Below are 21,407 nucleotides of genomic sequence, written 5' to 3' on the forward strand. Positions count from 1 at the left end.
AACAGGAACTCTAGTAGAAAAGCTATATCGAATCATAGAATCACTATGGCAGACTCAAATGACGTCCCGATGTTGGACGGGCATGAAGAAATGTCCCATCTTCCAATCTCAGAAGATGAAGCCAAGATCCTCAAACTATATGATCGAATACAAGAGCTTCGACTTGAAATCGCAATCATGAACGCGCAGAAGTCACATCGGCCAGGTCTGTTTCTCTCAGAGATAAGCTCACAGTGTATGCTGACGGTTCCTAGATGAAACTCCACCATTTACAGCCGAAGAAACAGAGAAAGCCCAATCAGAACTGATGGAGTCGAGAGCGCAGTATATCCTGAGAAATGAAGTAACAGAGGCTGTCATGACAGCGAACCCTATTCTCAGAGCCGTTCATGGCGGCCCAGAAGCAGCTCTTATTGAGCGGTCCGTATATCTGTTCGCACGCGTATGCGCTATCAACTAACATTCGCCAGTGAACTCTTGCCCTACATTGAGCATAGAGACGATACCTCTATATCAGTTGCCACACAGGCCGCTGAAACGAACAAGGTGCTAAGCGTGTTGACAAATGTACAAAGTAATACGCTGCGCAAGTCTCGAGAGAACGTCACTTCAGCGGCTGAGATGCTTGAGTTAGCAGAACAAGTCAAGCTGAAAAAGAGGATGCCTCCGAACTCAAAGATGATGCAAGAGCAGGAGGAACTCGAGGCGGACGTCAAGGCAAGCAAACAGAGATGGAGAGTGATGAAGGGCGTAGCTAGCGGTATAATAGTTGGCAGTGGCATTGATTGGGTGCATGATGATGAATTACAACATGTTGTACTTGATCCCGAGGAGGAGGAATGATGATAACACAGAAAATTAACTCTATACAGGCTCAAAAAGCTCACTGCTTTTTCGAAGGCCCTTCGCTTCAAGGTGACCAGATCCAGAAGGTACTCTACGATTTGGCCATGCATCGAGGAAATAGACCCTCGTCCCGTCCCGTCGGGAAGGAAAAGATACGTATCTCCGTTGTTGGATCCCGTCGTGGAGACGATGCGTGATCTGGTAGACAAGCAAGAGCTGAGAGATCTAAACGACAGGACAGAGTCAGAGTCATAGTTTATTACTAGCGATGCGCTATCACGGCTGTCCCTGGAACAACATGCAGGTGCCAGGTTCAAGCCTCTCATCTCGACCTCATCCTCGTCTCCAACTTCATCAATTCGCCAGTCTGTCGGATCGAGTGATTCTCAAGACTCCACCACGAGCTCCCGATGAGGCTTAGCATATATAGAAGCTATGACCACCGGGAGGTAAATGCACGTGTTATCTTGGCGGTTTCGAGATGGAAAATGGATGGAGGTGAGATGGAAACGAAGGAAACGAAGGGAATGGGGGAGGGCAGCGTATCCCAAAAAAACGTGCCGTCGAAATCACTCTGATGCCCTCCCTGAATTTGCCTTAATTTGGACCAGATCAGCGTGCCGCAAAGGGGCGTTTAATCACTAGCGTCGTCGCGTGTTGGGCAGTGACCAAGAAGCTCTGAATCTGACGTTAGGACGCTTTCCAGTACACCGTCTGGTCTGATACAGAGATTGGAGAAAACAGGTACCTTGGATACACTAAAAGAGTACTTGGAAAAGAAAGATATATAAGGAGTAGTTAATTAAAGTTGGAGTAATTATTTTGCTCGTCCCAGGTACCTAGTAATTACAACATGTTTCTCATACCTTTCTCCATTGTTGACGGAAAGCTTCCTTGGTCTTGATTTTGCTCACCTTGGAGGGAGGACACCTGGAACGCGGGCCCGATTTTACCGTTTCAAAGTCAGGGATAGGCTAAGAGCAACAAGTCAGCAGACCACAGCTTGAAAAGCAGGTGGCAGGAAACTGAAAGGGGCGAGCAGCAAAAAACAGTCAAGAAGAGCGAGTGGAGAGGGACACAGAGAATGAATTTGGGCGGGGGGACGCTCAGCTCCCTGTTCTCAACTTTGGCGTGAGCCCAGAGTTGGCTCGGCGTCTAGGTACAGCACAGTATCAGCTGCCAGGAGGACTACATGACCACCCAAAGACAGGTGTGTCGCGTACCCGCTGTAAGTCTCTACTGGTACCTCTCCCATGGGCCACTTACGGCTTGCCTCTGCACCTTGTTTTGGTCCGGCGCGACCAAACAAGTTCGGCAAAGCCGTCTGCGCCGGGCGCTTTTGCTTGTCTCTGTCTTTCTGCCTGTGTCTTTCTGTTGCTACCCCCAATTACACCATGGCTCCTCGCGCGACTCGAGGTACCCGCCATGCCTGCAGATGATGTATGCGTCAGGAGGTATCCGGCGTCATGTCTATATTTCTCGCTTGTCTTGGCTTGTAAGTACATTACTTTTTGCTGTTGCAATCTGACTGAGCAAAGGGACGGAGTATCAATATCCATTTTTAGCGTGTTATTCACACTGATCACCAATGATGCACATATGATCGTAGTCGTCTCTTATCCGTAGATTTGGTTGAGCGAAAATTCCAGGTGATACACTGGCACAGCACCAATCCCTCTTTACGGAGCTAGGATCGTATGGTGTCCCTGCACAATCTATTGAGTAGTATGAACCTCTGCAGCCTCTAACATGGCAACTTGTAGTCCGAGCTATGTGACCTGAAGATCAAGGGGCACTACCTAGGGATCTGTGTTGGCAGTCAGTCAGCTGCAGCTGCGCTGAGCGTGGTATACTCGCAGAGGTTGGCAAGGAGAACAGTCGGAATATCATCTCCTTAACTTGGAGGGTAACAAGCAGAGGAACAATGGAAGGGATGGATGGATGCATAGAATCACAGGCCTGACAGGGTGCTCATCTACAAGTACCTATCCAAGAAAATTTCGTATGACAATACATGATCATTATTTGGGGCCAAAGTGCCGCACCCTGCGGTGGGTTTTAAGCTGCTCCAACTTTCAATGGGAGTGGTCTAGAACTGACGAAGGACATCCCCACCATTGAACAAAGAGTTGTCTGGCTACCTGGTAACGTACATACGAAAAGTGAAATATCGAAGTTGAGGCTATATGCAAAGAAGGTAACCATGGGGAACCAAGCCGTTTCGCGTGCTGTATCAACATGGTTTATCCCTTCTGGCTTTTAGCAGAGTCGCGCAAGTGATACCATTGTCTCAAGGTAGTGCCAAACCAAGTGCGATGTATACATGGATGATGCATTGTTGTATGGTATGTGTGAGGCCGTAGACAGGGGTTAAGGACAGTGAAGTCGAACATAGCCCGAGATATGTCTTTCGAATAGACGACAATAGCGATCCCTCCCAAGGCCGGATGGTACACGAACTGGGAATAATAGCGACAAACCCGGAAACGGGCCATCACAGTCGGTTGGCTGGTCTGATGCTGTAACAGTGTACTCAGTGAATCCTCATGAGGCGTCAACTGGAACCAATACTCCATTTGTAGACTGATGTGCGAGTTTGGCTTCGCCAGGACAGCGCCGAACCTTGAGTTAGCAATGTATTTTACAGTGTATGAACCAACCTCGCGTCTTTAATAAATATCGCTTTATTGTACCATGATTGGAGAGCGCCACTTTTCTGGCTACAATCAAACAATGACATGCTGCAAGTAGTAGTACGGTTTTGGCTGTAGGTTGAACACTCCCCTCTTAGTCTCCCTCAACTTCTCAAGGAGGCTGAAGCTCAACTGATCTATCAACAGCCAAGCCAACTTATACTCATTCTCTAACACTAGGACGGAAGCAAAATAGGAGTAAGAACCGTGGCGTGTTAGTGAAGAAGTCACAACACGCCATGGCGAGATGAAGATGTTTGTAGTTTGTGTTTCTCATGCTTGTATGAAGTGCTTGATATTCACTACGCCGAGAAAGGATATGCAACCTTACTAAGTGTACTTGCACTTGGCAACAATCGCCGAAGAAACGAAAAAAGGTCCCAACAGGAGGAGGGTGTAAGTAGCGTTGTGCCGAGCGAGACTCAAGTCCGGTTGATTGAGTGTGATGAAGCATAGGTAGGTAGCGGCCTCACAAATAGGGTGGAGGTCGACGGCATGGACGGAGACTACTGAGAGAAAGCCGAGAGAAAGAACCACTCGGCGGGGTGGAGGCAGGATCACAACACAAGACACAGGGGAAGGCACCTAGGCAAAGTTACAGTAGGTATCACCCAGGAGAACGTGAACCCGCTGGATTGAGCCCGTTGACTGGGCAGGCACAGAGTAGAGTCAAAGTGTCCGTCCATTGGGTGTGGTTATTTTAGGAGTGATCAGAGTAAGAGGTAAGGTAAGAGGTACCGTAATCAAAGGCAGAGGGGCTTGCGAATATCTCCTAAAGCAACAAGTATACTGTGCGAATTACTAAGGTCGTGCTGCGGTACAAGACCTTTGTACTGTACCTCGGCGCGGCGAGCTGCGTATGGCTTGTACCCGTACAGTACCAGACAATGACCGCCTGCTTACACGTTGGTGAGTGGCCAGAGGCAGGTGTTTCTGGGGAGCTTAGATGAGGGGGCGAGGACGGAGTCCTGGTCATTTCACCCCAGTAGCAGGCCCAGAGGCAGAAAATGGCCCAAGGCAGGTGCGGTACAGGTACAGACTACAGTCTGCTGCGACAGTACTAGTGCAGCGCGCGGGCGGGCAAGCTCCCAAGCACCGCAGAGAGCAATGGGCACCGCACCCATTTTTTTTTCCCTTTCTTCCCAAGGAAGGGGGGCACCAAGAGCTCACCCAGGCCAGCCCACTGCATAAAAGTCCAAGTGTGGTAGCTAGGCAGGTCGCGTTCCCTCCCCACGCACAATCACTCCCCCATAGTAAAAAGGCTGCCTTGGCCCTCCCCATACATTCTCTCTCCCTCTCTTTTCTCCCATACAATTCTCCCACCCAAAATCGCCTCTGCACTCAATACGCTTCTGTACGTCTTCGTGGTGAGTACTGTCCTATCCTCTCTATCATTCACCACAACATCATCATGTAATCAAAAATTTATGTCTTTTACTTTCTGGCGTTGCGCCTGTCTTGCGGCAATTTTTTGATTAGACTTCGTTATCGATTCTTCTCGAGACGTTGCTCCAAACTGGGCTGCATCGCGTCTATTGCGCATCATCGTCACCTTGAAACTTTGTCGCGCGACAGCTTTACAAGATAGCTAACGGAAGCGCATTATAGACTACCTCAACACCACAAATTACTTTTCCCCAAGTTCACCTCCCAGGTACGCGCAAACCCTCTAGAAGCCTTTTTTCCTTCAACGACGCGAATTTCGACGCGTTGGGAGGCGCAATTGCGTTTGCGCCTCGCCACCTTGTCCATCACCATCTCATACCAAGCTCAGCTCCAAGCTTCATGGAGCTACCCCTCATTATCACTGACCTCGCGCTCAACACGGCGGGGTCTCCATCACCTCCTTTCTCATTGTTTCTGTTGCACGCAACATCCATAAAGTCACCAACTTACACCCGTTCACAGAAAATCAATCAAAATGCCCAAGGCTGCTGCTGGTAAGCGCGGTAAGGCCGAGAAGACCAAGCGCGGCAAGAAGGGTGAGTCTTCACATATCCATGGGCTTTTCAATGCCCACATGCCTTGCTATGCGCTGCATGCCCTATCACGTTCAGCCCTGAACATAGCTAATCGACTTTAGACCCCAACGCCCCCAAGCGTGGCCTCTCCGCCTACATGTTCTTCGCCAACGAGCAGCGTGAGAACGTCCGTGAGGAGAACCCTGGTATCTCTTTCGGTCAAGTCGGCAAGCTCCTCGGTGAGCGATGGAAGGCTCTTAACGAGAAGCAACGCGCTCCTTATGAGGCCAAGGCTGCCGCCGACAAGAAGCGATACGAGGATGAGAAGCAGGCCTACAACGTAAGTGGATTCTAGAACCGCACTATAGCAGCAGCACACTAACGATGTCTGAAGGCCGACCAGGAGGAGGAAGAGTCTTCCTAGAAGGGAGTTTATGAAGTCAAACCCAAGCGTCGCTCGGCGAAGAAATCTGAATCGGACTAGTCTCAGCACTTCAGCGCCGCGTAGCAGGTTATTCTGCTCGAGTGGACCTTCTTCTTTGTATTTCGGTCTCGGCGGTGTTGTATGATGGCACAGGAAGAGTGCCTTGTTTTTTTATTAAGGATTCCAAGGGTTTAAGGTGATTCCACATGTTATTATGATCTAGATTGCGGCCCATCTGGCTGCGAGCTCACAATGAGAACCTGATCACGAACTCTGGAGGAGTCTATGGGATGAGGAAACGAGATGCCTGTACAAGTAAGGGAGCTTCGGCATAAATAATTGAAATTATAAAACATCACAATATCTGCCACAATCGTGTTCCATGTGCGAAAGATTCGGGATTAACCCTATAATATACCTCAGACGATTACGGCACCAATGCGTTGGAGAGATGAAGCTTAGGATGGCGTCAAGAATTGGAGCTGTTTGAGGCTGTTCAAGATTAGGCTTTTTCCATTATGGTTGATGTTTAACCCAATGCAAACCGGTGGAAAGTATGTATCGGGAGATATTGAGGCGGAACTTTGATGTAAAGTATTACACTTTACAGCCGCAATACTCTAATGATTGGAGTTTAACAAAAATACCATCAAATGTTAATGGGCCATTCATGATTTATAGTGTGTGAGCAGTCTTATCGTGGATCAGTGTTGAAAGTGGCTTGTGTTGTGTGGCTTAGTAGGTAAGGTGGTATGTAGTGAGGCCACATTCAAGAAGCGCGCTGACTGCAGGTGACAGGTTGATACCCAACCTACAGTACCTAAGTATACCTGTCTGCCATGGAACTCTCGAATTGGACCGAGAGAGGACTCGTCCAACCATCCAGAAAGCCTCACCTTCCTTCCACCCACCAACTCTGTTCGTACTCAGCATCATCCATCAGAGGAACCACGTTGCCGAGAATGACCACGCGCATCGTGCAGCTAGCTCAGTCAGGCCATGTACAGTAAGTTGTGATGTTTACAGAAAGTAGGTCCTCAACCACAATGGCGAGAGGAACGGATATACCTCATGGGGGCTTTTGTTCCTCTACCGCTGTATTTACAATGAGTTCGCGAGTCGCAGAATGAAAGCGTGCAACATCGTGCAAACCATCGCGAGAATGTTTTCTTATCCTGAACCCGCCGAGCCTCATCGCCGGGATCCCCCCACGGCCGTTGAAGTGGAGTACCTGGCAATGTTGGATGAGCACGAGGTCATGCTAGGCCAGACCAAGTCGAAAAGGGACCTGTAACCCCAGCACAACCACCGTTTCAAGCGCTTCGAAGACACTTCCTCATTTTCTCTATCCCCAGCATCATCAGATTTCTCCACACAAGAGTCCACATCCCGCGGACGCACGTCAAGAGTCGGCGTCGTAGCAACACGTCGCTCCTGGACTGTCAGTGGATAATTCGGTTCAGTTGACCTCAGTTACTCTGGCTCTCCTCCTCTAGGAATGGTCATCTTGACTCGACTGGTCAATGGTGCGAGTGCCCACCCAATCCTAATCTAGCTCAATTGTTGCCCCGAATCTCCTCATGCATTGGCCTGGCGTCATGTTGAAGCACGCTTGCTATCGTGGCAGCGCCTGAGAAGTTGGCTCAGGCCGGAGCGCGAGTGTCGAGCTGCCATACACACACCCAATGCCTGGCTCGTCAACACATTGGTTTCTTCTCGTTGGTGTATCTGTCTCGATGAAACCCAAGCTGATTGATATGCCGCTGCAAAATTCGGAGAATGCGGGCGGCATCTGACCATCAGGTGGTCAAAAGCCCCGGATGCTGTGGCCTTAACTGAGTCCAGAGCAGAACTACAACCTCAAGAGCCTCCCCGTCATTACGTGCATCGACCTGATGGGCTCACTCAAGGCTCAGTGCGAGAACCGTGCACCAACCACGTCAGGGAAGGCATTATGTATGGTTAGACTGGTGCGGGTGCACCTCTTCATGGTGTTGAACGAGTTGCGCGGATCGGATCACACGTTATTGACGGCCTGCAGATCGGCCGTCCCCTCCTCTTCTATTATTAACCAGATACCCTCTCTCAATTCTTGAATCTATTCTTGATTTCTCGTTTAATTCACTCTCCCATAATTGACCCCGACGTCGGTTGTCTACATCCTCTATCAAGTTATCAAGCCATTCTGAAGGATCTCGATTGATACCCCGCCACTATTCATATTCTCCCAGTCTCTCACCGCATGCAGTAGCCTCGAGCGTCTAATTCTATCATCACAGCGATTATCAAGGGTGTCACGCGGATAGAGACAACTTGAAAAGGATATCAAATCAACAGTGGCCCACCTCGTTATGTGATGAAATAGACATCCTCTTCTGATACGCCTTTTGCCTCTCGTAATGGAGATGGTTTTAGGTGGCCAACTTGAGCTGCACCTGCTCCAAGGTTGTTGCTTGGAGGCAGAAAGGGCAGACCGTGTTGCAATTCAACTCTTGGGCCTTCGCAATGCCTTGGGCGAGGGCACCCATACTCATTTGTTATTGACTATGGAGGAGGTCAGCATCTCGGGTCAACTACTCCGTGAACTGGCCGAGTACTCCAAAGTTCATTTCTCTCGGGTTCCGGTCGTGCTCGACTATCTCGAAATTCTTCTCCCTTGCCTATCAAGATCCCTACGAGATATCACGACCTATTACGAAGACAGAACTCTCACCAAGGAGAATCGTTGGCGGAAGATGTACCACTCGATGACCCAAGAAGCTGGGGGCCTTTCACTACCACAGCGCTTTATTCTTTACAATCGTTTTCTGTCCCTGCTACGGGAATTGCTATTGAGGTTAGTTGCCAATACTCATTGGACACCCGTAAGAGCCGATAACTCACCGTTGCGAAGATCGCCAAATTTTGACTTCAATACTATGGAATGCACTCGATTGCAGTTGATGCAACTCAGGGAAGCCAGAGGCATTCGTAAGTAGGAGCCTGGCCATACAAAGCCAAGACTAACATAAAAAGCCCCTCCCCCTATTCGCCTTGATTCAACAATTCGTCCCGATTCTATGCTAGATGATGATTCGGGCATCGCGAATGTTAGTACATGTTGCCAAAGGATAAAGTGTAATCACTTCTGACTATGGTCATAGAGTATCCATTGGGCTGAGAAAATCTTCTCTTTACCCCTTCCCTCCCGGACTCCGCTTAAACATCAGCAGTCGTAAGTCCAGCGTGAAAACGATCAATCACTTTGCTTCCTAACAAGATAATTAGGTCCAAAGCATATGGCCCACACGCTCCCTGGAGCCAGGTTCGCATGCCAAGTGATGCAAGAATCCTTTTCATTCGGTAGGTCCAGGATATCAATAATACACGAGCGGTGTACTTACGATGCAAGTTCTTTCAATGAGCGCCAGATAACCCTGATAGTATATCAGAGTGGTCGAGACAGATGCCCATATTTCCTCTTGCGAACGTTCCACATGGGAACTCCATGGTTTTCGCTTCGTGGCGCACACGAACTATGTGTCGAACGCAATGGGAGCAGTCTTCAGTTCTGGCGATGGAGTTCTAGTGAACACTGCCCCAAGATGTGGGCCAATCTTTGCTTCATGACGTGGGAAGGTAAGTTGCTACTTGTAAGTACTAATGGCACATTTGGTTGCTAATGTGTTCTAGAATTGGTGCTCGTGTACTGCTGCTTTTTGTCTTTCAAGACGCGCAACAGTCTTACAGTACAGGTTGCAAATGAAGACCTCGCTCTTTGGGGTGAACGAAAACTGTTCCAAGCGTAAGCATTGCCCCTGATTATCCTCCACGCAGCCATACTCATGTTAATAGTCGAATCGTGGACGACGGTTTCATGCATTCTCTTATTGTATATGAGGACTATGTGACAAAGGGTGTTCGCCTCCACGCTGCAGTCTGGGACGGTGACCTACGCCAATGTCCTGTCTGGACAGCTTTCAGTAAGCCAGCTGCAAGTCCCGAGTTGTCCCATTGGCAGTGGACTAACTATTGTCCTCCAGTCACACATCAGTCAGCCTCCCCTAAATGGATAAAGAGAGTCAGCAAGACCAGAGTCCGACTTGCTGACATTCAACTCTACGTCTTTTGCCAGGAATACCGGCAGCAAAACCAACGAATCAACCGTGCAGGAGCTTTCGAGATCCGATTTATGAGTGAAGAAGGTTCGTTGTCCTTCCTCGTGATAAAACACCATCTAACAATACATATTCAGCGGCCAAGCGTTTCAAAGAGCTCTTCTCTCCTGCGCTCATCGACGACAGCACCGCCACAGAGTCGACACAGACTTAAGCCACCAACAGTGTTTCCGCCGTACGGCACAAACTCGACACTTATAATTTCCCCTGTGAATAGTTGTTCTCCCCCCTTGTTCCATTGCATGTAGCCTTTCACTTTGATTCATGTTTTTTCTAGCGACGGCGTCCCCCGAGAGAGATAACGGTAGGAAGATTTACGAGTAACGATTTCCCTATTTTTAATAATATAGTTCAAGTCGAGGGTCACAGATTGTACGATACATCACAGCCATTTGAGAGTTCGCAGGCTCTACTCACGTTTCCATACAACGATATCAAGAATGTTTTCATGTCGTGGCATTAATTCATGCTACTATACCCCTATTCCTCAGCACACATCCACAGTTTTCCGATTGTTTAGTTACTAGTTTCAAGAACGCTCAGTTTGTCAGCATTGTACGCGATAACAATTTCAGAAACTCAAAATTATCTTATGTTTGCATCCACCTCTTGTGTTCCCCAATTTCAACACCCATCATGGCGCATCTTGTTTAGGTCTTTACGTCAGGCTCGTCACGGCCGACGTGCTCCTTGAACTTGAGGAGCTCTGTGGCAAACTTGACCTCTTCCTTGAGGAAGTCTTGAGCGTCCAGTTCGTACTTGGAGGGATCGTCGGTGTGCTGCTCAATGTACAAGCGAATGGTGGCTCCAGATGAACCAGTGCCGGAGAGTCGAACAACAATTCGGCTACCGGAAGAGAAGCCGGCATATAGACCCTGCTTGGAAGCGACAGAGCCGTCGAGATCGGTATAAGAGAAGTTGCCAGCCTTTGTAACCTTGCGACCTGGAATAAGTTAGCATATATGGCCAGCCGAGATTGCGAAATCACTCACCCTCAATGGTGCTGCCCACAAAGTTGGAGTCGTTGACAAGCTTCTCTAGCTCACCAACAACCTTGTTGGCGCCCTCTGAATCGACATCCTCGTAGTCGTAGCGGGTGAAGAAAGTACGACCGTACTTGCCCCAGAATTCCTTCTGGATCTCCTTGATTGATGGGGTGACGCTGGGGTTTTGGACACCAACACCGGCGATGATGTTGAGCCAAGCGATAACAGCCCATAGACCATCCTTCTCACGGATGTGATCACTACCAGTACCGAAGCTCTCCTCACCGCAGATGGACAGCTTCTTGGCGTCAAAGAGAGCGCAGAAGAACTTCCAGCCTGTGGGCACCTCGTAGCAGTCGAGACCCTGAGCCTTGGCAACGAGATCAACGGCACCACTGGTAGGCATGGAACGAGCGAGACCATTGACGCCGTTCTTCTTGAAATAGGGAATCAGGTTGGCGTGGTGGGCGATGATAGCCAGGGAATCACCAGGAGAAACGAAGGCATTGGCGCCATAAATCATGTTTCGGTCACCATCACCATCGGAAGCGGCACCAAAGGGAATGTTGTTCTTGTCGACAACCTCGACCAGGGAGTGGGCGTATGTGAGGTTAGGATCGGGGTGGCCACCGTTGAAGTCGGGGCTGGGGACACAGTTCTGGATGGCGTTGCTCAAACCAAGCTCCTCTTCGAAGATAGCCTTTCCGTAAGGACCGGTAACGCCGTGGAGACCATCGAATAGGACCTTGAAGTCGGGGTGGGTAGAAAAGAACTTCTTAATCAGGTCAAAGTCGAAGATGTCCTTGAGCATAGCAACGTAGTCGGTGGTGCTGTCGATAATCTCGACCTCAAGGTCACCATATGTCTGAGTGCCAACGGTGGAGATGTCGACATCGGGAATATCGGCAATCTTGTATGAAGTCAAAGTCTTCGAGAACTCAAAGATCTTGTTGGTAACGGATTCGGGAGCGGGGCCACCATTAGCGAGGTTGTACTTGATACCAAAGTCGTTCTTGGGACCTGTTGGTTGTTAGATGTCGATTTGGGAGAGTAGAATGAGCAGTGAACTCACCACCAGGGTTGTGGCTAGCAGTCAGAAGGATACCTCCGGTAGCCTTGCGCAGACGGATGACATGACTGGCAGCAGGGGTGGAAAGAATGCCGTTCTGGCCGATGACGAGCTTCTTGACACCGTAGGCGGCACCAATCTTGGCAATAAGCTGGATAACCTCGGGGTTCCAGTATCGGCCGTCGCCACCGATAACAAGAAAAGAGCCTATCAATTGATCAGATCATGGCTCGTGCTGCAGAGCAATTGGCTTCATACCCTCAACTCCTTCGGGAATAGAAAGCAGGATGCTGGTGATGAAGGCCTCACTGTAGTGAGGCTGCTGAAAGACGGTGACCTTTTTGCGAAGGCCGGAGCTATCGACATGAGTCAGTGGAGGTTCTACCAAATGATAACACTGAGGCTCTGAGGTTGGAGTAAAAGAGAAATAAGCAATTCCTCTTCGGCAGCTCCCGAGCAGTGGGGGAACACAACAGGGAGGATCGTCAAGTTCTGGACATACGTTCCGGGCTTCTGGTCCTGGAAGGGCTTAAACTCAACGGTTTGGACGCCCATGACTGCTTGATATCACTGGTGTATCAACGAACCAAGCTGTAGGGGAAAGAAGATAGGTAAGAAGCTATGATTTCGAGGAGAATTGTTGAGGAGGATACAAAGAGGAGAAGGAAGACAGGCGGCAGGCGACTGAGACAAAAAGAGGGGAGCTTGAGGAAGCTCTGTGGTGGGGTTCGATGAGATGATATCACTCAAGCTAATGGAGGAGCCAATCAATTAGCACTGTACATGTTAGGCACAGCTTGGTGCCGTAGCACAGTCCGCTACAGTGTGCTTCGTTTGGTTGGGAGACAGCATTCTCACGTAAATATGAGGACGGTCCCCATGATGAAAACTCAGAGAACATAATATGTCTATGATCGGGAGAGAAGAACCGAGAGTTAAACTCTAGAGTAAGTCATTGGTGACCCATTGGGTACTCAAATGTTGGACACATTAAAAAGAGAGAGTTTGATCTGTCAGTTATGAACTCGAGTATTGCTATGATCGTGTCATGGAAGAGTGCACAGCTGAAGAGTTCAATCACGACACCTCGAAAACTCACGTCGGCATGAGGAGCATTGACCAGTCTATAACCCCCACCCACCTTTTCCCATGAAAGGCTGCTTACGATGAAGCCCTTATTTTCCTTTGTTAGGTTTGTTCTTGGCAGGCACAACATCAAACGTCGGCCTAAAGATGACCTCCCTATAGTATCTAGCCTCCTCAATGCTCTCCAGGATGTCATCCCTCGCCTTGTGCAGACCCTTCTTATTGGGAACCTTATTCACAATCCTCTTGGCTGCCCAGCGTCTTGCGGCCTCCTTGATAGAACTCACGTCAAGAATTCTGTGATGCAGATGTCTCATGACCCGCTTGTAGGGTTCACGTCGCAGAAACGCCCTATCGCAATGCACACTGTTACCCGCAAGAAGACCACGTTTGCGCTCAGGGATGAAGCGTGTTATGTACTCATACAGAGCGTCTGCGGCTTGCTCCGGAGTAGTTGTGGATTCGAGAACAGCAGCGGTGAGGCCAGAGTCTGCGTGTGTCTTTGTGCACCATTCGTCCATCTGGTCAAGACGGGATTGGGGGAAGTGGATGATGGCGTGGAACCCCTCCTCATCAAGAATCTCGAGGTTTCCTGTGGTGATAATACAGTAGATCTCGATGATTTCGTCGTTGTCTTGATCAAGGCCAGTCATCTATCTACGATGTGAGTTGATGCCCCTTGTACCACGTAACAGTACATACCTCGCAGTCAATCCAGACAAGAGGATCATCGCTGGCGCTCTTGGGCTGGCTATCAGCCTTTACTCCTGCTACTGTCGACATTGTTGTGAGTTTCGGTGGCTGCAATGTAACGTTGATGTTTGAATCCGGCTTTTCTCATGAGGTCAGTACTCGAGTAGTGGGGTATGATCCATTCAGAGCCCGTTAAGCTTCCAGTTAGTGCATACTTACCTACAGTTAATCAATGCGCTGGAACGTTGCGTGTATTAATGAGCTCTGCCTCATTGGCCATCATGGCCAACCTCAACCACACGATATACGAAAACAATTCCACACAGACACAACTTTCAGCCTCAACTGAGAATGAGTATTACAGCATAATACGTCCTTTTATTTGTGATTATTCAGCCGACATTCTCCGTACGACAACAGCTCTCCAATTGTGCTGCCTGCGAGGCATCGGCGAACTACATCGGATGTCTGGCTTCTTCGTTTAGTCCCCCTCAAGGCAGATACTTAACTTTACCAGCCTTGAACACATATAAACAAATATTTTCGTATCTTCACACTTTCACTGCTTGATTTCGGATTCTTCATTATTCAAAATGTCTCAACTAAAGAACGTCTTAACAAAGCTTACCAGAGCTCAAGATGGAGATGTCGAACCACAGCCAGAGACTCTTATCTCCAAACCCCCTCCCAAGCCTGAGATGTCAGTGACACCACCACGCTTCCTCATCATCGGTGCCGGATCACGAGGGCAGAACTACGCCGCAGCAATCGACAGCGTATCCAATGGCGTTGTCGCCGCTGTTGCTGAACCCTTGAAGTTCAAGCGCGAGTACCTCGGCCGAGCCCACATCTGGGGTGACGGTTCCCCTGCAGAAGGCCAGTCTTTCCATGACTGGAGAGAATTCTTTGCATATGAGCAGGATCGTCGAAGGCGAGCTGCTTCTGGTGAAGAGAATGTACCGGAAGGTGTTGATGGAGTCTTCGTTTGCGTGCTCGACGAGATGCATCGTGAGGTTATCGTCGGTCTTGCACCACTTGGGCTACACATTATGTGTGAGAAGCCTCTTGCATGTTCCCTTCAAGATTGTATCGACATGTACAAGGCCATGCGTTCCTCTCAAACCACCAAGATCTTCTCAATCGGCCATGTGCTGCGATACAGCCCACACAACATCATGCTCCGCAAGCTTCTCATTGAGGAGCGTGTCATCGGCGAAATATCAAGCGCCGTACACACAGAGCCCGTAGGTCAGTAAAAGTGACATAAACTCAGAAATCCCTTCGAAAACACAAGCCGATGTTTGATATGTGACTGACTAAGATAATGAATAGGTTGGTGGCACTTCACACACTCATATGTCAGGGGGAACTGGCGCAACGAGAATACCACTGCGCCATCCTTGTTGACTAAGAGCTGCCACGATATCGATCTGTTGCTCTGGCTGCTCTCCTCTCCTGAGAAACCAGGACAGGGAGAGCCACATCTCCCTGAAACGGTCTCATCTGTTGGAAATCTTCATCTCTTCAAGAAAAGCCGTAAGCCCAAGGCTGCAGGATCGGCAACAAACTGCATGAAATGCCCCCTCGGAGACGAAGGGTGCAAATTTTCTGCAAAGAATATTTACCTGGGCCCCCAAGTCAAGGGCTTGCAGGCTGGCAACACGAGATGGCCAGTCAGTATCGTCGTTCATGACATTGAAGACTACCCCTCCCACCAGAGGAAGGAAGAGGTGTTGATCAAGGCCCTGGAGGAAGATTACAACGACTCTACACCAAAGTCGGAGATACAAACCCGTAACTGGTTCGGTCGTTGTGTCTTTGAGGCTGACAACAATGTCTGCGACGACCAATTCGTCACCATTACCTGGCCCGAGTCCACCAAGCCTTCAAAGACAGCTACTCTGCACATGGTCGCTCAGACAACAAAGATCTGCGAACGTTACTCTAATTTTTACGGCGAACATGGTGAAGTTCACGCCGATTCACGTCGCATCGTTGTTGAGGACTTCAACACAGGCGAGGTGAAAACATATCATCCTCGTGTCGAAGATCTTGGCCATGGTGGCGGGGACTTGGGTCTGACACGCCAGTTTGTCATGGCATGTGATCGCGTCAAGAACCATGACTGGCAGGCTCCTCGTGCTCAAGATGAGTTCATTGGATGCACTCTTGAGGAGGTACTGCGAAGCCATGCTATGGTCTTTGCAGCTGAGGAGGCTAGACTTGGCCGTAAGGTCCTTGAGTGGGAGGAATGGTGGAACAAGGCTGTTGAAAAGCAGCTGGAAACTTAACAGTCATGCGTAATATGTCAGCTTAGCAGTGTATATCTGAGTAATGGTGACTACCTAATGGCCAGAATGATTCCATTACTAGCATATTCACGTTATGACTTTGTGAATGAAGCAAGTTTGACTTGAGCATTATCATGTTTTTGAATTCGTCAACTAGTAAACCGTTAGGTTCGTTCTGAGAACAGAAATATACCAACTCATGCAATCAAATATTCATGCAAATCCCTTCAAGTGTGAAACCTCACATGTCTTTGCAAAAACAACCTGCTATCTTTATGAATCCTCCGTCGTCCAGAATGAAACTCCCATTACTCCCATGAAATCATTAACGACACGTCTAGCTCAGCTCAGCTCTGTTACCCTCGTTTCCCAAAGGTTGGACAGCTGGTAGTTCCTGAACATGCTGTTGAGTGGCGCCCTCGGGGCCGTCCTTGTTGGGACCCGGGCTGGGAGTGAAATGGGGAGGGGGTGATGTGGATGGAGCTCCGTAGCCGCCGACACCATACTGAGAAGGATACTGCGTTTGCTGAGGGTACTGGCCCTGGAAGTTCTGGGGTTGAGGAGAGTAGCCGCTGTATCCAGGCTGTTGGTATCCTTGGGGTTGACCGTAGGGAGCCGCCAATGAGGGGTCGTATGCCTGCTGGTAGCCACCCTGATAGTTTGAGGGTACTCCAGAGGGGTAGGCGGCGTTGGAAGGCGATGAGGGAACGAAGCTGGGCCCTGGGCTCTGGGGTCCTTGGGCCATGGGAGGTTGGTTTTGTGTACCATCGCCGGGAGTCGCAGTAGCAGCAGGAGTTGTCTTTTTGCGGCGGCGAAACAGAAGAAAACCAGCAAGACCAACGAGAGCGAGAGCTGCGACACCGCCGACGACACCACCAGCAATGGCGCCAACGTTGGTACTGCTGCCGCCACCACCGTTATCAGCACTTGTGGAGGTTGCCGCAGCACTGGTAGTTGTGGACGATCCGTCGTCGGTGGTCGTAGAGGGGTTGTCAGTAGCGGATGAATCGCCGCCTGAGGTCGAAGATAGAGCTAGAGGGTCAGACAAAAGCAGGACAGAGGTGCCGTTGCCAGCAGAGCAGTCGAATAATGTGAACTCGTCGACACCTGTGGTCGCAACCCACTCAAAGCAATTGGGAAGATCACGCTGGCCACTAATATCAAGTTAGCAATGAATCAATCAACATTGCCTTTCTTGATTGAATAATAGACACGTACCAGCAGAGAGTATGAAGGTCTGAAAAGGATGTGCATTCGTCACGAGATCGCGAGTAGGGGATGCAAGTTGTCTTGACCGAGTTGCAAGATCTCGCAGTATCACAGCAGCCAACATAACCATCGGACAAAGTGCAAGTGGCGGATAAGGTGTTTGTACAAGTAAACGAGTCTATTGTAGCTCATGTTAGTTTAGAACATTTCGAGATCGAGATCTAGCCCTTGGCCTTGTTGGTCCAGGGCTGTGTTATGTCTGCGGCTTCGCGACGAAGCACGCCGAGGTATCGACTCACTTCCTACTGTATCGTAGCCACAGGTATTGTCTGACTCGGCTCGTTTGCCCAAGGCAAAGCCCATGTCCATGGCACCGGCAAGTTTGGGGGCACCGGTTGGTACTGGTGACCATCCCATGGCGACCTGACCCAGTTCAGCTTCCTCCCCAAAAACTCCAGTCTGTCGAGGAGGTTCCCATGATCTCTCTTGGTTCGAATTCAACCAAGCGGCTGCGGCGGTTGAGCTAAGTGCTCCTAGAGCAAGGAGAGTAGCAGAGTGATGCATCGTAGTCTAGTGTCGTTGTACTCCAATCGATTAAGGGAGGAGATATTCGATCGATATTCTGGTGGCTGAGGAATTTGGTTTATCTTTCGAGGTTTTTTATGCGACTACCTGATTTTCGCGGGCCAAGGGGCGAGAAGAGTTTCGTCTCGCAGTCACGGTATATCTTGCGGTGTAAGTGAGTTGGTGCCCAAGCGATGCGAAGCAATTCAACCGTGTTGGAGCAGTAACCGACTTCGCAGCACAGCAACGATATGTAGTTGGCAAAGAGGAAAAGTGCAGTAAGGCAGGGGTCGATGAGGGTTTTGTCCCTCGTCCGTTTGGCTGTACTATTTGGGGCCGAAAGGTGCAATTCGGCCCCGACGAAGACTTGCAGGCCATCGACATGGCGTCTGTGAGGTACATTGGGCGCACCGGCCAAGTACATCCACATATGTGGTGTCAGGGTACCTAGGCTACGACTGGGGCGAGGCTTGATGAGATGGCAGAGATCAACGGCCACAGCCCCGTGCCCTAGGAATTTTCTGCCTTTCTGAGTGCACCAAAATCATAGCCCCTGCTCACTCTAGTGAGATCCCTGCGCCTAGTGGCGTTACTGGTAGGCGATCATTGGCGCGAGACATCTTTAGTGCATCGAGCTGAACTGACCCCTGTTCGAATTCAAAAGCTTGATGGATACTCCGTAAGGGTAGTATCATTACATAGACTGGTACAAGGGTGCGAGCGACTGTTCAGCCTTTTGAAACTCAGCCCCCGGCCAGCTCAAGAAACAACCCGACTTTCAAGAGGCTCAGTCTCTAAACAAAACAGGCTTGTGTAACCCCGACGTCGGCCAGCAAGGAGGTATTACCTCTACCTTATAGCAGGTGGGCAGTCACTGACTATCACGTGGGCATTCAAGTGATATTGTTAAGAAATCAAGTTGGCTACCTAATCTCGTGTTTCTCGTGAACTCATCACAGGTTCCATTTCCAACCTTAACAGCTGCATCCACAGTCCTCACAGTTTCCCTGGGCGCATGCAGCTTCACCAGCAAAGGCCTTCTTGCAGTCGCTATCATAGTGGCAAGAGACCCAGTTACCATCACCCCATCCCCAGTTCCATTTGGCCCAGCACCACGGGCCACTGTTGGCGATGTCTGGAGTACCGCCGCCGCACTTCTTCCAGCACCATCCTTTATCACAACCGTATTCCTTCTTTCCGTTATAGCACTTTCGCTTCTCCAGTATGGGGTTTTCGTTCCGGCTGGTGAGCTCAGATACTGGTTCTGGGTTTGAGGGCATTGCGTGGGAGCCAATGGCACAGTAGGCCACGAGGCTGGCGAAGGTGGTACTGATTTTCATATTGAAGAGACTTGCTTGGTGTTTGACAGTAGCAGGATATGAGATGGGTGAGATGAGATGGTAGAGGAAGTGAGAATGATGTGTTGAGGATGATACATATCTTTCACCCGAGGATCATCTCTCCTTTATACTCGTTCTCACCTCTTGACTTACACGCAGGTTGGTTCTCGTGCAGGGATAAATACGGTTAATTCTAAACAGGAGTCTCGTGGACGTTGAAGACGAGCCAACAGCATGATGCTTCTACGAAAGAGGATAGCTGGAGAGAGAAACACAGACGTTCTACCAGGTTGTTGGAGATAGAGTCAACAACATCATGCGACTGAATACTCGAAGAGGTTAAGCCAGTGAACTTCTGCGCGTTTACGAGACAGGTCCAGATGTGATAACAGAACCAACAGCATTATACTACTACGAAAAGAGTTGGTTATATTCGTTCTGCTAGGGTGCTGAAGACAGAGACGACACATGAGCGAATCTGAGCCTGGATATGGAGTAAGCGTATGGAGTAGAAGCGGATACTCGTCGTACAGCATCTCAACATTGAAGACAGAACCAACAACATTACCAGGTTGTCAAAGGCATGACTAGCACACTGGTGGATCCGATACTAGCGAGGCAGGTTGTTCGACGCAGGTGAAAGACTCACCGTATACGTTGATCGATCAAGTTTGGTGAGAAACCCGTACATGACACTGTAAGATATTTGGTCCATCTATTTCTATAAACAACAATAATAAAACAAAAGCTTATGTAAAGACATATATGATAATATGCTTCAAGTCCCTAGTGTCAGGTCACGTATTTATCTCTCTGAGTCTGGTGTGAAGTCTTTGGCAGCGAGAGGTTTAAACGTCAGCTTGGCGCTAGATCGGTCTCGATTCACTTCTGTAAGTCATGCTCAGTCACAATTGGACTACTTCGACCAGGGCTGATGCATGCAGAGACATCCTGATGAGTTGACCATACGGAGCAGATCCAACAACAATATCCTTCAGGTCAAAGCCAACTTCACCGAGTTCCGAAGTTCAAGCCGCAGCTGTATGTATTCAGTAGGAAGCATTCGATAATTTAATCCTATGTAAGATGGTTGGGCGAGGATAAGTGAGGTTTAAAGTCTACAGCAGTTCCTGTATACATACAATGAAAGTTGTACAGTACTATCTTCTGACCGTCGCCTCGTCTAAATTTCTCTATCCAGTATGTCCTCACGTTGTGTTGTGTTGCGTTGTTCGGGTTGGCTTCGCCTCAAGCATGTGGCCGCTGTGCTCTCGGGCTCGCCTCACAGCTGCATAAGTGCATCTTAACACAGAATAGACAAAAGAGACTATTGGATGCACATGCAGGAGACTGTGGTCAAGGGCCGTCCGCTCTGGGCCATGGTTAACCAACGTACTCCAGGTATCAATTCAATCGACGTCGTCTCCAGTCAGATCATCAGGCCAAGAAGGTTATGTTTAGGTATAAGCCACCTCCGCAGTCGCAGTCCTGAATGATTTTGTGCCGATGATGCGGTTCCCCTGTAATAATCAAAGATAGAAACAATCAGACCAAAAGACTAACATGGACTTTTCCCCATATGAGTGATCGTTGAGAAAAGTACCTGCGTAGTACGATGGAGGTACCTTGAGAACCCAACTAGCAGCAACAGGGCAACGGCTTACAGCACACTAAGTATCGAGCGTTCGCCTCTAGGCGTTCATTGGCTGGCCAAGTTGGACGTGGTCTCCCGTGATTTCCGTTGATTTGCCTGGCTTTTGAAGCAAATTGCCGAAATGGGTATGCGAGTATACGCGCCTCGCTCATGAGTGGCCCTCGCACAGGTGGCCCAAAATAGCATGCCGCTCCCCGATACCACAGCACCAAGGGCGTTGAGTTAAGCTTGATAGATGGAGCCAGAGGTTGGCTATGCTGAGCTTAATCACAGCGTATGACCTAGGCACTCTATTAGGTACTGTCTTCTCTGTGCTTCCAACTCAGCAGACAGTGTCCATCCGATGTGTTCCCCGAGGTGGCATTCAATTCGCCGCCAAGAGCGTGGTTGAAGCGCCCCGTGCCGAACAGTGTGGGCTTCTGAGACCCTGCTGC

The 21,407-nt window shown here is 49.5% G+C and overlaps 8 protein-coding genes across 8 annotated transcripts; 4 read left to right on the forward strand and 4 right to left on the reverse strand.

Annotated features, from left to right (window-relative positions):
* Nucleotides 1-45: 45 nt before the first annotated feature.
* Nucleotides 46-843, forward strand: FTJAE_5326 (uncharacterized protein; the record flags this gene model as incomplete). The annotated part of the gene is made up of 3 exons (XM_037351821.1): nucleotides 46-205; nucleotides 255-420; nucleotides 471-843. The coding sequence occupies 3 exons, from the start codon at nucleotides 46-48 to the stop codon at nucleotides 841-843; spliced, it is 699 nt and encodes a 232-aa protein (XP_037207489.1).
* Nucleotides 844-5,460: 4,617 nt separating this feature from the next.
* Nucleotides 5,461-5,924, forward strand: FTJAE_5327 (structure-specific recognition 1; the record flags this gene model as incomplete). Its single annotated transcript, XM_037351822.1, has 3 exons — nucleotides 5,461-5,521; nucleotides 5,623-5,840; nucleotides 5,895-5,924. The coding sequence occupies 3 exons, from the start codon at nucleotides 5,461-5,463 to the stop codon at nucleotides 5,922-5,924; spliced, it is 309 nt and encodes a 102-aa protein (XP_037207490.1).
* Nucleotides 5,925-8,470: 2,546 nt separating this feature from the next.
* FTJAE_5328 (uncharacterized protein) lies at nucleotides 8,471-10,235 on the forward strand (the record flags this gene model as incomplete). Its single annotated transcript, XM_037351823.1, has 9 exons — nucleotides 8,471-8,894; nucleotides 8,940-9,013; nucleotides 9,068-9,138; nucleotides 9,192-9,266; nucleotides 9,316-9,542; nucleotides 9,597-9,708; nucleotides 9,759-9,886; nucleotides 9,947-10,108; nucleotides 10,159-10,235. The coding sequence occupies 9 exons, from the start codon at nucleotides 8,471-8,473 to the stop codon at nucleotides 10,233-10,235; spliced, it is 1,350 nt and encodes a 449-aa protein (XP_037207491.1).
* Nucleotides 10,236-10,731: 496 nt separating this feature from the next.
* Nucleotides 10,732-12,691, reverse strand: FTJAE_5329 (phosphoglucomutase; the record flags this gene model as incomplete). The annotated part of the gene is made up of 5 exons (XM_037351824.1): nucleotides 10,732-11,024; nucleotides 11,074-12,087; nucleotides 12,140-12,343; nucleotides 12,395-12,492; nucleotides 12,639-12,691. The coding sequence occupies 5 exons, from the start codon at nucleotides 12,689-12,691 to the stop codon at nucleotides 10,732-10,734; spliced, it is 1,662 nt and encodes a 553-aa protein (XP_037207492.1).
* Nucleotides 12,692-13,311: 620 nt separating this feature from the next.
* Nucleotides 13,312-14,005, reverse strand: FTJAE_5330 (REX2 3'-5' exonuclease; the record flags this gene model as incomplete). Its single annotated transcript, XM_037351826.1, has 2 exons — nucleotides 13,312-13,875; nucleotides 13,925-14,005. The coding sequence occupies 2 exons, from the start codon at nucleotides 14,003-14,005 to the stop codon at nucleotides 13,312-13,314; spliced, it is 645 nt and encodes a 214-aa protein (XP_037207493.1).
* A 503-nt stretch (nucleotides 14,006-14,508) lies between these two features.
* FTJAE_5331 (oxidoreductase) lies at nucleotides 14,509-16,206 on the forward strand (the record flags this gene model as incomplete). The annotated part of the gene is made up of 2 exons (XM_037351827.1): nucleotides 14,509-15,163; nucleotides 15,248-16,206. 2 exons carry the CDS (start codon nucleotides 14,509-14,511, stop codon nucleotides 16,204-16,206), a joined length of 1,614 nt encoding a protein of 537 aa, XP_037207494.1.
* Nucleotides 16,207-16,543: 337 nt separating this feature from the next.
* On the reverse strand, nucleotides 16,544-17,979 carry FTJAE_5332 (uncharacterized protein; the record flags this gene model as incomplete). The annotated part of the gene is made up of 3 exons (XM_037351828.1): nucleotides 16,544-17,360; nucleotides 17,425-17,443; nucleotides 17,715-17,979. The coding sequence occupies 3 exons, from the start codon at nucleotides 17,977-17,979 to the stop codon at nucleotides 16,544-16,546; spliced, it is 1,101 nt and encodes a 366-aa protein (XP_037207495.1).
* Nucleotides 17,980-18,953: 974 nt separating this feature from the next.
* FTJAE_5333 (IDI-2 precursor) lies at nucleotides 18,954-19,319 on the reverse strand (the record flags this gene model as incomplete). The annotated part of the gene is made up of 1 exon (XM_037351829.1): nucleotides 18,954-19,319. The coding sequence occupies one exon, from the start codon at nucleotides 19,317-19,319 to the stop codon at nucleotides 18,954-18,956; it is 366 nt and encodes a 121-aa protein (XP_037207496.1).
* Between the last annotated feature and the right edge of the window lie 2,088 nt (nucleotides 19,320-21,407).

This window comes from Fusarium tjaetaba, assembly GCF_013396195.1.
Source record: "Fusarium tjaetaba strain NRRL 66243 chromosome Unknown NRRL66243_c0000103, whole genome shotgun sequence".
In the NCBI taxonomy this organism is placed as follows: domain Eukaryota; kingdom Fungi; phylum Ascomycota; class Sordariomycetes; order Hypocreales; family Nectriaceae; genus Fusarium; species Fusarium tjaetaba.